The sequence below is a fragment of the Pelophylax lessonae genome (genome assembly GCF_965119305.1).
Source record: "Pelophylax lessonae genome assembly, chromosome: 3".
In the NCBI taxonomy this organism is placed as follows: domain Eukaryota; kingdom Metazoa; phylum Chordata; class Amphibia; order Anura; family Ranidae; genus Pelophylax; species Pelophylax lessonae.
This window is the reverse complement of record NC_138770.1, coordinates 95,925,303-95,940,779: the sequence shown is the minus strand read 5'-3', so window position 1 is coordinate 95,940,779 and position 15,477 is coordinate 95,925,303. Positions and strand designations below refer to the sequence as shown.

Sequence of the window (15,477 nt, the reverse complement as noted above, 5' to 3'; positions counted from 1 at the left end):
CTGTTCTCCTCAGGCACGCAGTCTGTATCTTCTATCTGGTTCTGCGAGCTCTGGATACTGTTGAGGACGACATGACCATAGGCCTGGAGACCAAGATCCCCATGCTGCACAACTTCCACACCTTCCTCTACGAGACTGAGTGGAGGTTCATGGACAGCAAAGAGAAGGATCGCCAGGTTCTTGAGGACTTCCCAACAGTGAGTCATTTTTTTGAAGTCTTGTACTGTATATATGTGTGTTTGTACTACACTGCCACTATTGTGGTGTTCTTACCATCCACTTATCTCTCATTAGAATCTATGTCTGGGCATTACCCAAATCTTCTGCCTCTTCCACTTTAGAGCATATCCCGGGATCATTCTTCCTTTTTCCTTTCACTAGGCTTGTAGAGCTCCTGCAGAGGCAACTGCTGGGAGTTCCGTTTTTCTATTGACGTAGGCATGCCCCCAGAACTACATCTCCCAAGAGACTTTACCCTAAACACAGCGTGTGGGCAAACAGCATTTTTCAGACGATAAAAAGTGGGGAAATGTGCATGTATTTCAGAGATTCCCCGACATACATCTTAACCCTGGATTGTAACTCTCTCAGTCAGCTGTTACTATAATACTGCTGTAAAGTCACATGTGTTCCCTCCTGCCTTCCCTGTGACTAGTATTTAAGAAATGTTCATGATTTCTGGTGGCTCTAAACTGCTGCAATCCTTTCCTGTTATCAGATCTCCCTGGAGTTTAGGAACCTAGCTGTGGTCTACCAGGAGGTGATCGCTGACATCTGTCACAAGATGGGGGTGGGAATGGCGGAGTTCCTGGAGAAGCATGTGGAGTCTTTACTGGAATGGGACAAGGTGAGATATGACATCCCTGGTAATAAACAGTACCTGTTCACCTCTGCCTACACAACACCCCATCTTCTGCATCACTATATATGAGATCAGCCTACACTACCTACATCCCATCTTTTCCATCGTTCCATATGAGATCAGCCTACACTATACCCCATCTTCTCCATACCTATATGAGATCAGCCTACACTATACCCCATCTTCTCCATACCTATATGATATCAGCATACACTACACCCCATCTTATCCTTTACTATATGAGATCAGCCTATACAACACCCCATCTTATCTTTCACTATATGAGATGAGCCTACACTAAAACCCATCTTCTCCATCACTATATAAATATATATATATATATGAAATCCGCCTACACTACACCCCATCTTCTCCATCACTATATATGAGATCCGCCTACACTACACCCCATCTTCTCCATCACTATATATGAGATCAGCCTACACTACACCCCATCTTCTCCATCACTATATATGAGATCAGCCTACACTACACCCCATCTTTATCTTTCACTATATGAGATCTGCCTACAATACACCCCATCTTCTTCATCACTATATGAGATAAGCCTACACTAAACCCCATCTTCTCCGTCACTATATATATATATATATATATATATATATATATATATATATATATATATATATATATATATATATATATATATATATATATATATATATATATATATATATATATATATATATATATATATATATATATATATATGAGATCTACCTACACTACACCCCATCTTATCCTTCACTATACTGTATGAGATTGGCCTACACTACACCCCCTATATATAATATATGAGATCCGAGATCTTTTGAATTGCTTTGGGATCTTTAATGTAGCAGGTTACCAACAAATATAGAAGGCTGATACAATACCTGCAGCCTGTAGCCGAAAAAAAATATTGTCTCAAGTTGCTACAACCTTTCAAAAATCACATTTTATTGAAAAATAATTCTTTAAAAACATTTTGATTATTGGAAGGTTGTAGCAACCCAAAAAAAGGAATTTTGCTCCAAGGTTTAAAAGGATAATGTTTCCTATTGTGTTTTATATAGAGGGATAAGGAGATAGGGGAAGTCAACTATTGGCTCACACTTTCTCAAGATTATTTCCGAACATCCTCTTCTCTCATGTCTCAAACACCCTTTAAATTCATTCATTCTGTGCTTCACAGACCCCTGTAATGCCATAGGCAAAGCTGAACATCTATGATCGAATGACCTGAAATCCAATGAATGAAAGGTGTAGGCCAGAGACAGCAAGGTTTGGGGGGAAAAAGAGCTAGCTAATGCTGGATGTCCTCCAGCCAGGAAATTAGGGGGGCTTTTTTTTTACTTTCTGCAGTTTCTAATGCACAATGTGAGAAGCTCACAGTGTAAAATGAAGTTGGAGAAAGCTATTTCAGTACAGCAGAGAAGCCTGTACAACTATGCAAGACAGAGGGAAAGGCTGGCAATCGTGATTATGCCATAAAAATATCTTACATCAGGCACCTATATATATCACCTCCAGGTATTTGATCTGAAGAGCCAAGGTTATATTATATACTTTACCGATCACTGTTGCAGATTTTAAAGTGCTTTGTTTTTTTACTCCTCCCTCACAGTACTGTCACTATGTAGCCGGTTTGGTGGGAATTGGTCTATCCCGTCTGTTCTCTGCATCTGAGCTGGAGGACCCCATTGTAGGAGAGGACACAAGGCTCTCCAACTCCATGGGCCTGTTCCTGCAGAAGACCAACATCATCCGTGATTATCTGGAGGATCAGTTGGAAGGCCGAGAGTTCTGGCCAAAAGAGGCAAGTACAGCCAGCTCCTTTCCTATCTGAAATCTTTATTGTAGGAGGAGGAGGGATAATTTCACGTGAGTGCTTCAAGCAGAACTATACTCGCCTCCACTCCAGCGCTGAGGTGTTCTGGAGATCCCTCACTGGCCACTGACATCTTTTTCTGGGGTCTTGATCTTTTAGACATTTTAAATGGCCAGGCCGAGATGATTCATGTTCATTCATCTCTGCAGATATCAAAATTGTAAACTGCGCTGAGCGCAAATTAGTGTTCAGTACAGACAGGTAGGTAAGAAATTTTAGCTCCTTCTTGCCCACCCTGGTGTCCTTTTTAAAAAGTTCTAAATGCCTAAGGGGGCATCACATAATTGGGAGCCGGTTCCACTGGCTACCAATCATTAGTGGGGATCAAGAGCTGTCTTTGACAGTTCAGACTTTGCACTGGCAATGAGTGTGCTCTCAGCACAGTAGGCAGAAGGTCTTCCAGTGGCCAGTATTTCATATCTGTCACTCTGCCTATTCCAGGTGTGGAGTAAATATGGGAAGAAGCTGTCGGACCTAGCCAAGCCAGAAAACATTGTGCCAGCCGTGCAGTGTCTGAATGAGCTCATCACCAATGCTCTGCAACATGTGCCCGACGTTTTGCTTTACCTGTCCCGACTGCAAAACCAAAGTGTGTTCAACTTCTGCGCAATCCCTCAGGTGAGTGAGCCAATCAGACTGTGAATGGTAGATGTAAAGTATAATGAATTTCTAGTGATAATTTAAGATCATATTGTATTGTTTTATATTAAAGGGAAACTATACTGGTTTGGGTTAGCTTTATTTTTAAAAAGTAAAAGTAAGTAAACTCTGTTTTGTCAAAAAAAAGCAGGCAGAGGCCAAAGAACTGGTCACCAGTATTGCCTGTGGGCCTCCCTGCAGCTGATCTCTCCACAAACTGTTTTAGGCAGCCCATAGATGAATCCATTTTTCCCTTCCGCAGCTCTATTGTGCCTCTCACAGCGCTATTGTGTTCTGCCGGTGCTCTAGCAACCAGCAGTAATCACAGGTAAAAAAATTCAGCAAGCTGGTTGTACCCAAGTCGATCTATGGATCAACGTAGGTACAGTCAGTCTGCCCACAGATGGATCGATCCTCGGCCGGTCCCTGTTAAACAGGCCTAATTTTAATCCATGTTTTGCCGGCTTTACCATGCTTTGTTCTGCATTGTGTCTGAGTGGCAGCCATCTTGGTAGAGGCAGTGCTTTGATTCCTTATGTCACAGCCTCCAGCAAGGAGAACCGTGAGCATCACAGAAGTGACATCACCAAATCTCACTCTGAATCTCCTGAAACTAGCAATCCTAGGCAATAGTGCCTTAGATCTCACACTCGGAAATACAGGTGTTAACTACTGAACAGGAGTGCCTAGGCCAGTCTTTCTCAACCTTTATACCATGGAGGAAGACTAGAAATAATATTTAGTTCTCAGGAAAACCTCTGAGATGATTATATCCACAGCTCATGTTATATAGCTATCACATTTGTGGTCAGTGAGAGAAAGGCTTCCTTGCACTGGTAGTCAGTGGGAAGAACATCCTTTCTCACTGGTGGTAAGTGGATGGAATGTCCTATTACACTAGTGGTGAGTGAGAAAAAATGTCTATCACAATAATAGTCCATGAAAAAATGCCCATCTAAGTGGTGGTCCGTGTAGGGCCCCATACATTGGGGGACAGTGGAAAGAATACTCTTCACATTGGTGGTCACTGGAACAGACAGTAAACCTGATCATTTGATGTCAGTGGTTAGTTGCTTAAAAAAACAAGGAGAAGCTCCACTAGTCCCATCTTGTTTGGTTCCTCTAAGTGGTGCTGATGCCATCGGGTAAGAGATCAATCCATCACTGCTCGAGGGAATCCCAGGGGAACCCTGGTTGAGTAAGGCTGACCTAGGCATAGGAAGCGCACTGGTATTTTTCAGAAGGAATTTCAGAAAAACTGCAAAATTATCAGGGTACTGCTTAGGCACGATTACTAATTTATACATGTTCCTCATGCCATAGCGAACCTTTTTACATTTTAAGTCCTGGTCCACTGGTGTTTTTTGCTTTATTTTTTTTTTTAAAGACACTTTTTTTTAAGACACTTTTTTTTTTTTTACCAATTTTATATGCATGGTGACTACAGAGCCGGGAAAGAGGAGGGATAAGTTGTGTGTAATCTAAGGTTTTAATAGTGCGCTTACAGACAGCACACTTAGAACTGCTATTCCCCTCATCCCCCAGGTGAGGGGAGAAGGGGGACGTGTGACCTAAGGGGTACCTGACCACACAGGGTAATTAGTAGGGCTACCAAGGCACTCCCCAATCCAGCTGTAGGACCTGACCACACAGGGTAATTAGTAGGGCTACCAAGGCACTCCCCAATCCAGCTGTAGGACCCGGCTTCCAAAGGTGTGGGGTCCAACCTTCATCCATCACGGCAGGCAATGTGGTTGATCTCCTAAAGGCAAATATACTGTGCACTGCAAGTGCAGTTGCTCCAGAGCTTAGTAAACGAGGTGAAGCTTCACTTTTGCAAAGAATACCCATTTGCATGCAAGAAAAACTAAAAAACTGCATTTTTGCTTGTACATGTTTGGATGATAGAAATCAGCAGAGCTTCCCTCATTTCAGAGCTTCCACTTAGATCTAGAGCAAATGAACTTGCAAAACAACAGTATATTTGCCTTTAGTAAATCAACCTCCCCATCTTGCAGGACCTTCAGGGACTCTATCCCCCTTTGTGGGGTCCACTGCCCTGGACCTGTGTAGCACCTATATGGAATTTGCTTGTCGGTTATTACTGCATAGGGTTCCATACATGTAGGTTCCAGCACTGCCCAGTCGCATTGCAGGCAATATTCAGATCGTGTCCATTCTTCGTCAAGTGGGTACCATCTTCCTAGCGCTTTAGCTGAGGGAATAGATCTGGATGGCACCAATCCCTACTGAGACCATTGAGAACCTAGTAACATTGTGCAGTTACATCACCTTCAGACACTAAGGTACTTCTTGTATGGGAGGAGTTCTATAGGGGAGGACTTCCCCTCTTTTTTTGCCAGTGTCCAATCACCTCTAGGTGGTGCATAACCCCTATGAGTAAGAAATTATTATTATTAATTTTTATTGTACAGGATTTATATAGAGCCAACAATTTGCACAGCGCTTTACAACAAGAGGGCAGACTGTACAGTTACAAAACAATTCAATACAGGAGGAATCAGAATTATACGGTTGCTCTGTGTCCCATGATGTACAGTCATGGCCAAAAGTTTTGAGAATGACACAACTATTAATTTTCAAAGTCTGCTGCTTCAGTGTTTTTTAGATCTTTTGCCAGTTATTATGGTATATTGAAGTACCAAGTACAAGTATTTCATAAGTGTCCAAAGGCTTCTATTGACAATGACGGTAAGTTTATGCAGAAAGAGTCAATATTTGCAGTGTTGACCCTTCTTTTTCAAGACCTCTGCAGTGCGCTTTACCATGTTGTCAATCAACTTCTGGGCCACATCCTGACTGATGGCAGCCCATTCTTGCATAATCAATGCTTGGAATTCGTGGGCTTTTTTGTTCACCTGCCTCTTAAGGATCGACCAAAAGTTCATAATGGGATCAAGGCTTGGGGAGTTTCCTGGCCATGGACCCAAAATTTAGATGTTTTGTTTCCCAAGCCACTTGGTTATCACTTTTGCCTTATGGCAAGGTGCTCCATCATGCTGGAAAATGCATTGTTCATTGTTTACCAAACTGTTCTTGGATGGTTGAGAAAAGTTGCTGTCAGAGGATGTTTTTGTACCATTCTTTATTCATGGCTGTGTTCTTAGGCAGGGGCGTAACTGCAGGGGTTGCAATCGCAACCGGGCCCCATGCTCCAGGGGGCCTGTGCGGCTCCCCTGTACACCTGGATAGGAGGGGCGGCAGGAGAAGCATGTAGAGAAATCACTGTCCTCCTTTTTCCTCCTGTAGCTGCAGGCCCCAAGATGGAAGGAAAGGGGCCCACTGCAGAATTTGTGAAAGGGTCCCGCTGCGGGACTGTAATAAAGGACCCCGCAACGTGAGTAAAGGACCCCAGGATCAGTGGGAAGAGCCCCAGGCTTGAAGGGAAGGGCCCCGGCCAGGGGTCCGAGGGGCCCTTCATGGTTTCTTGCACCGGGGCCCTGAAGGTTCTAGTTACGCCTCTGTTCTTAGGCAAAATTGTGAGTGAGCCCACTCCCTTGGCTGAGAAGCAACCCCACACATGAATGGTCCTAGGATGCTTTACTGTTAACATGACACAGGACTGATGGTAGCGCTCACCTTTTCTTCTCTGGACAAGGTTTTTTCCAGATGCCCCAAACAATTGGAAAGGGGATTCATGAGAGAAAATTACTTTACCCCAGTCGTCAGCAGTCCAATCCTTGTACTTTTTATAGAATATCAGTCTGTCCCTGATGTTTTTCCTGGAGAGAAGTGGCTTCTGGGCTGCCCTTCTTGACACCAGGCTATCCTTTAAAAGTCTTCGCCTCCCAGTGCTTGCAGACGCACTCACACCTGCTTGCTGCCGCCATTCCTGAGCAAGCTCTGCACTGGTGGTGCCCCAAATCAACTGTAGGAGATGGTCCTGGGGCTTGCTGGACTTTCTTGGGCGCCCTGAAGCCTTCTTCACAAATGCAGTGGAAATAGTTTTTATGGGATTAAAGGTTAAGTTCACCTTTTTTTTTTTCCCAAATTCCAGCTCGACTTATGTACCATTATAGCATTAATGTACTTTTCTCATTCGTTCATTGACAGACACAGCTCCTGATCATCTTAACCATTGGGTTATACTGCCCTCTACAGGAGTAGGACATTAGTCAGAAAAAAAGTCTGGCTACGCCTATGGTCAGTCCCAAGGGGTATACTCCCTTGATGGGATCTCTGGTTCTGGCAATATTTTCTTTTTAGATAGAATTTTTTTTCTCCTGTATTTTTACCTGTGAGATCTACAATCAACTGCCAGGCTGGGCGACAGGCTGGATAATCTAGATCCAGTGGTCACCCCAGTCTGGCCAGCGAGCCCTTGCAGACCTCAGCTCTGCGCTAGGTCGGCCACGACATAGCCCCACCTGACAAGGACTGGCCGTGGCATTGTCAGGTTAAATGCGCACTGGACATGGTAGCTGGCATTCCCTCTGCCGTACACATTCCCGGGTTGGAAAACTGGCAGGCAGATTACCTCAGTAGGCAGGCATTGGACCAAGGGGAGTGGTCCCTTCACCTGGAGGTGTTTCATCAGTTGTGTCTCTGGTGGGGCATCCCCAAGGTGGATCAGTTGGCGTCCAGGCTCAAGAGAGAGGTGCAGAGGTTTGTGGCTCGCTCACAGGATCATCTGGCGGATGCCACGGATGAGCTGGTGGCCCTTTGGGGTCAGTATCTTTTGATTTACGCCTTCTTTCCTCTCAAGCTTCTGCCAAGACTTCTATGCAGGATCGAGGCAGAAGGGATACCGGTCATCTTAGTGGCCCCGGATTGGTCTCAACGGGCTTGGTACGCCAATCTGGTGGGGCTGGTCTCCGACGTTCCTTGGAAGCTTTCTCTATGGGAGGATATGCTGTCCCAAGGACCAATCTTCCATAATGCTTTACAGTCACTGGCTTTGACGGCTTGACTGTTAAAAGCCAGGTGCTGATGGATAGAGGTTTGTCTGAGTCCGTGATTCCAACGCTGTTAAAAGCTAGGAAATCTACTTCTAGGAAGATCGATAATCATTAGTGGAAAATGTACATTGCGTGGTATAAGTCTCTTGGGGTTCATCTTGACCTTACTTCGGGAAGGGATGAGCAGAAACTGCCCTTGAGTACTATCAAGGGTCAGGTGTCGGCCTTAGCGGTCTTCTTTCAACGGCCCTTGGCGACATACTCCTTGGTGTGTACTTTTCTTCAGAGAGTTAGGCACTTGACCCCTCCAGTGTAGTCTCTGCGGTCGCCTTGGGACCTCAATTTGGTGCTCTAAGTCCTCCAAAAGCCTCCTTTTGAGAATCTTAGTGAGATTCTCCTGCTTACACTGTTCCAGAAGGTGGCTTTTTTGGGAGCTTTTACACCTGCGCGTGTCAGAATTGGCGGCGTTACCCTGCCGTTTACCTTACTTGGTGGTTCACAGTGATCAGGTGGTTCTTCGTCCCTGTCCGTCGTCCCTTCTTCAGGTTATCTCTGATTTTCATCTAAATGAAGACCTTGTGTTGTCTTCCCTGTGTCCCAGGCGAAAACATCCGAAGGAAATTGCTTTGCATGCCTTGGATGTGGTCCGGGCAGTTAGGGCTTACCTGGCAACTACAGACTCTTTTAGGAAATCAGACTCACTATTTGTGCTTCAAGGATGGGCCTCGGAAAGGGTTGTCTGCTTCCTCTGCGACCATTTCCAGATGGATCAGACATACGGTGATTCAGGCTTATGTAATCAAGGGTCAGGTTCCTCCTTTCCTTGTCAAGGCACACTCTACTTGGGCGCTCAGTGCCTTCTGTCATCAGGTCTGCAGGATTGCAAGGCGGCCACCTGGTCATCGGTGCACACTTTCACAAAGTTCTAAAAAGTGGATGTGTTGGCATCTGCGGATGCTTCCTTTGCCGGCAAGGTTTTGCAGGCTGCTGTTTAGAGGACCTGGTCCTCTTTGGGGGTGTATTGTTTTTTTTCAGGTGAGCTCCAGTTGTTTTGGTTGAGCTCCTGTTTACCTGGTTGGCTATAGTTCGCCTTGGGAATTTATTTTTTGCTGTTCTCACTCCTCATGTTTGACACTGCTTTGGGACGTCCCAATGGATAAGAAGATCAGGAGCTGTGTCCGTCAATGAACGAAAGAAAAAATGGGGTTTTTGACTAGGGATGCACCGATCCGATATTAGGATCAGATATCGGCGCCAATATGGCCATAATGGCTGGATCGGGGGGATCGGTAAAATTAACAGATCCACGGGCCGATACGGTTTTGCTCTTTACATAACTGTGAGGGAGCAGAGAACAACTGTCAAAGAAAAAAAAAAAAAAAAAAAGAGCCTCCTGCAAATGCCTGTCAGTTTCCCAGTTAAGTAAACAAAATTAATACAATGTATCTTTTTGTTCCTTCTACCGGAGGAGGGAAGTTTAACCTCTTAAATGCACAATTGTTATAAAGGTATCTGCCGATACCGATCCGGAAGTGTTATTTTGTTATAAGCTCACAAAACAGTACTTCCGGATCGGGATTGGCGATTTCACAAAGCAAAAGATTGGCATCGGGACCAAAAAAGTCAGATCGGTGCATCCCTATTTTTGACTTACCGTAAAATCCATTTATCTAAAATCCATTTTTATCTAATGTTCAATGACGGACACAGCACCCACCCCTCTGTGAAGTTGTAATTCTTCTGACACTGCTTGTAACAAAACTGAGTACCTATAGCAGAGAGAGGGAGTATACCCCATGGGACTGCCCATAGGCGTAGCCAGACTTTTTTTTTCTACCCAGTGTCCTACTCCTGTAGGGGGCAGTCAATGAACTTTAGAGAAATGGATTTTACGGTAAATCAAAAATTCCATTATTTTGTAAAAAACAAAACCGCTTTCCATTAATTATAAACAGGCTTACCTCACACTCTGTTTAAACACAAGAATTTTAAGAAGAGTGTTCAGATGAACTGCAATTAATTGTAAAGTCCTTTTGCCATGAAAATGAACTTCAAGGCTAATGTTCACTTTTTTTTTTCTAAATCTTCCAGCTCCCCTATGTACCATTGTACCATCATAGCATTAATGTACTTTTGCAAAAATAAAACCGCTTTCCATTAATTCTACACAGGCTTGCCTCACTCTCTTCATAGCTGTTCAAACACACTGCTTGATTACTTCTGCCTTACTTCCTGGTCAGACTTTAGGTCATGACACAGGAAGGAGTTAACCAGCTGAGGATAGGGGATGCCGTTGTTCTGTCAGAAAACCCTACCCCATCAGATTTCCCTACCTACGTAGTTTCCGGTGCAGGTTCGTCATGCACCAGCTGTAGCCGCGTCACATGTCCTACTGTGCATGCGCGGCATAGGTAGGGAATTTTGATAACATTGTAAAGGGTGAGGCACAAGTGCTACTGCGCATGAGCGGGCGCATGCGCACCAACGGATCGGGCAGCGGCATCTCTTATAACAAACATACATCCGATCTCCATGGCACACACTGCGCCGAGCCGACAATGGGACAATCCTATTCCCTACCCACAAGCGCACGCCCACTGTCTCATTGTCGGGTCGGCGCAGTGTGGGGCATGGAGATCGGATTGTTGGGTCGGTGCAGCGTCGGCTCGGCGTAGTGTTGGGTCAGCACAGTGTGGGCCATGGAGATTGGCTTGGATGTTTGTTATAAGAGATCCCGGTAGCCGACCCGTTGGTGCGCATGCGCCGGCACATGCACACTAGGACTTTTGCCTAACCCTTTACGATGTTATCAATATTCCCTACCTATTCTGCGCATGCCCAATAGGACGCATGACGCAGCTACAAGCTGCTGCATGACGAATCCACAACTGATCTCAACCGGAAATGATGTAGGTAGGGAAATCTGATGTGGAAGGGAAATCTGATAGAACACCGTGTGCTAATGAGATCAGCTGGTCATTTCCTTCCTGTTTCATGTCCTAAAGTCTGACCAGGAAGTAAGGCAGAAGTAATCAAGCAGTGTGTTTAAACAGCTATAAAGAGAGTGTAAGCCTGTGTAGAATTAATAGAAAGCTGTTTTATTTTTGCAAAAGAAGTATATTAATGCTATATTGGTACATTGGGGACCTGGGATTTTTAGAAAAAAAATGTCAACTTTAGTCTTTAAGTCAATTTTCTTTGCAAAGGACTTTGCAAATCATCTGATCACTCTTCATAATATTCTGAGTATATGCAAATTGCCATCATGAGGCAGCAGACTTTGTGAAAAATAATATTTGTGTCATTATCCAATCTTTTGGCCTCGGCTGTACAATAAAGACATATAATTTTCAGCAACACAGTTATGGTTAGCCCGGTAAAGCCTACTATTTCTAAGTAAACGGCCCCATGCATAAAAGTGCCTGAAGAACAAGTCTCATTTTGAGCGCAGCCAATAAGATACATTTCATTCTCCCATACTGCACATGAAGAAACAGTTAGCTGTGATCCTTTCAAACTTGCATTGATGAGATGAGGCCTGTTAATTGTTCAGTTCTTTCCATTGTGTGTTATTAAGCTGTTGTGTTTTATTTTATTCATTCTCTAATTGGTATTGCCTGTGTATAGCTATGAGTGTTTATAATAAAAGTTTTTTTTGTATTTAGGTGATGGCTATCGCCACACTGGCCGTCTGTTACAACAACCAGCAAGTGTTTAAAGGAGTGGTGAAGATCCGGAAGGGCCAGGCTGTGACTCTGATGATGGATGCCACAAACATCCAGGCTGTAAGAGCCATCATGTATCAGTACGTGGAGGAGGTACGGATGTTTTATCTTCCACCCTGTCTGCACATTATGTCCTGTATAATATTGATAGAAGTGGCTTTGGTACAAAACATTGCAGTATAAAGAATGGTCTTCCCTGGCTACTGTTGGGACAATGGCAGGATCTGAGAAGGGAATCTTCTCACTTAGGGCCAGTTCACACCACATGCAGTCCAGTGTGTGTTTGTTTTTTTTTTTTTTTCTGCATCAAAAACGCATGGAAATAGGTTATAAGGTCTCCAATGGCATAGTTCACACCAGTGCAGTCAGTTCAGTTCAAGAAAAAAAGTAGAACATGCTGCATTTTTCCTGCACTGGACTATACTGAAAGCTGTAAAACGCATCAAGAATGCACCAGAACGCACCTAAACGCACCAAAAACACACTGGAACACAGATGTCCTTATTTAAGGTTAAGAAAAAGGGGGGGGGGGGGGGAAGAAATGCACTTTACTGCATCAATCGCACCAAAAACACATAAATGCATTGGAGTGCATCAAAAACGCGCATGCGGATAAGAACCTGGAACGCATCTGGACTGCGTTTCTATGCTGTGAACTGGCCCTTATGACAGGCCAGCAGGTACAGGACCCCCTTCAAGTGGTTGTAGCATGTAGGTGGGGCCGGGAATCAGCTTTGTAGTTGGAACCCTCAGGTCAGCTGAAGGTTTAGCCTGGATACACACTTCTCCATTCCTCTGCATTGCACTATGTTTTGATGCTTGCAATTGATTGATTTAGAGCTTAGTGATTCTAAATAAAATAATTTTTTTGTTTTTTAAAGAAATAATAAACATGTCATACTTACTGCTCTGTGTAATGGTTATGCACAGAGCCACCCCAATTCTCTTCATTTTGGGTCTCCCACCAGTGATCCTGGTTCCTACCCCCTGCCAAGTGCCCCCAATAGCAAGTCTCTTGCCACAAGGTCACTGGAGCAGGCTCGCTCCCGAGCCGCACTCTGTGTCCATTTACACATGGAGCGTGGCCTGGCACTGCCCTGCCGTCGCTCTCTCCTCATTGGCTTACTGACTGTGAGCCAATGAGGAGAGAGAGACCCAGGAGAGCCACACTGCTCTTGTGCACATAGCTAGATCAAAATTGGGTTCAGGTAAGTATAAGGAGGGGGGGGGGGCTGCACCCAGAAGTTTTTTTTTTTTTTTTTTTTTTTTTTTAATGTAAAAAATCTGGAGCTTTTCAAACCAATTTAACATCAGGCAGATATAAATAATAATAATAAAAAAAAAAAAAAACAGCTAAAGCAGTGGTGCATTTAAAAAAAAAAAAAAAATAGGCATCTGTCTTTGTCATTATCCTGTAATTGCCTGTACAACATGCATAGCAGAGAGGATGCCAATACTAGTAGCCATTCAAGCAGTGTTGCAGCTCTTTCAGTCTAACAATGAAAGCTCCCTGACAGGAGGAGAGAGCAGAACGATGACTCATCAGTATGCTGCTGCTTCTTCATTATACAACCAGCAAGCTGGGGATATGACGTTGAGCAAGCGTTACTTTTTAATGTTGTGGATGTTCCAGACCTTGCTATGCAGTGTAGCAAGGGTGTCTGAATCATAGGACTGGGAAAACAAATATTTTTGGCAGGGAAAACAGTCAACATACAGTATACTGTGTGCAGGCTGCATGCCTGTAGTTTATCTTTACACCTCATCTCTTAGTTTCACATGTTTTTGATTGGTGGTCCATTTTATTCCTGGTTTAATGTGATTTTTATTGTTTTTCCTCTTTTAGATCTACCAGAAAATTCCAATGACGGACCCCTCTTCTGGGCGAACACAGAACATTGTGGCTACTGTCAGGAAGTTGAGTTTGCCCAGTGGCTCTCTGGTGTCCCGGCACAGCTTTTCCCCCATATATCTGTCCTGCGCCATGTTACTGGCAGCCCTCAGTTGGCAGTACCTGAGCACGGTGCAGGCTTCAGAGGAGGTCCACACGGCACAGTGACCTGGGACAATTGGCTTATAATGTACCCATCTCAGTTCAGTTCTCCATGGTAGTAATCTCTTCTGCATCTCAGAGGATTATGGGGCTGGAGAACACTGGACACTTCTTCAGCTGAGATCCTAGCACTCAAAGCACATTTATCAAGCTTCGCTTGACTCAAACTGGCTTCTCTTCTCCAAGACATTTAATCACCAGGGAGATACTGAAACTGGATTTATTCCAGGACTCGTAGCTTTATCAGATTATTCTTATAAAAGTATTAGTGATGGGACTATAGTGCAGGTCTGGATGGTACTGAAAGAAGCACTGTGGACCGGCATCTAAGCTATCCTAACATGGCAGGTGGCTGAAGAATAACTGGACTGTAATATAACCAATAAGGTGGACTCTTGTTATCCCATATGGTTTTCTGATTGGGCTTTCATGTTCTAAATGGTTAAGGCTGACATCAGCTTTAAAGACCCCGCAAGTCTTTGAGTGCAGACAGGCTTAAGTGCATCAGAACTAAGGGAAAAGTCTAAAATATAATAATTTTAAAGGGAATGTATTAAGATAGAAGTATAAAAGCTGTCATCCTTCTCCTTGCTTTACAACTTAGTGAGGCATGTGACTATAACATGCATGGGGGTGTGAAGCTCCAAATTCACTGTCTAGACTTCTGCGTGGCCTTTCACTCAGCAAGCAGTAAAATTAAGGTCATGAATAACAGCATTTTTGTTTTGTACCTTAAAAAGCTCACTTGAAGTCACAGGATTGGCTAGTCAGATGGTTTTCATAGTCTTACATTCACCTAGAAACATTTGTGCAGGGTGTCTAAATATGACTGTGTAGTCCAATAGGCACCAGCATCTGACCACATTGCCCAGTGCTCTCTCTAAGCCAACAGACCTGGTCAGAGAGCGCCCCCTCTCTTCCTCCACACTACAAGTCAGTGTGAGGACACTTGAGATGAGGGTTATGTCCATCATACTACAAGGCCAGCACTGAGCACTGGAGGGGAGGGCAGGAGGTGCATTTCCACTAACAAAAAGGACATTTCCAGGTAATGTTAGTCACAAATCGTAATCGGTACAGAACTTTAAAGTGAAAAAAAGACATTAAAATTAGGTAGCACCAATATCGATCTTTTTAAAGACTAAGTAGAACTAATCCCCTGAGCTTAGCTTGCATCTGTGCAGCCCTGGTGGAAGGGTCAAGTCCCAGCACGGTGTTCAGTTGCAGTTTAATAGTTGATGAAAAGACGGCAGAGATAAAAAAATTGATAAAGTAAAATATTTTAGACTGTGAGGTCAACGGTCTCGAGTGATCCTATTGGTTGGAAAAAACACAATCTAAGATTACAGTGATTCAAATTGAGCCTTTTATGTTAAATTGTCATGCAC

The 15,477-nt window shown here is 44.0% G+C and overlaps 1 protein-coding gene across 2 annotated transcripts in view; it reads left to right on the top strand.

Moving 5' to 3' along the window:
* Window positions 1-14,654, top strand: part of LOC309551583 (squalene synthase-like) — a 36,378-nt gene extending 21,724 nt beyond the window's left edge. For both annotated transcript variants that reach the window (XM_082252222.1, XM_082252221.1), the window contains 6 exons: window positions 14-197; window positions 719-847; window positions 2,490-2,681; window positions 3,195-3,371; window positions 11,977-12,129; window positions 13,883-14,654. In XM_082252222.1, coding sequence (XP_082108348.1) covers window positions 14-197; window positions 719-847; window positions 2,490-2,681; window positions 3,195-3,371; window positions 11,977-12,129; window positions 13,883-14,095 — 1,048 coding nt within the window. In that variant the 3' untranslated portion in view covers window positions 14,096-14,654. The remainder of the gene's footprint in view (window positions 1-13; window positions 198-718; window positions 848-2,489; window positions 2,682-3,194; window positions 3,372-11,976; window positions 12,130-13,882) is intronic.
* The last annotated feature ends 823 nt before the right edge of the window (window positions 14,655-15,477 follow it).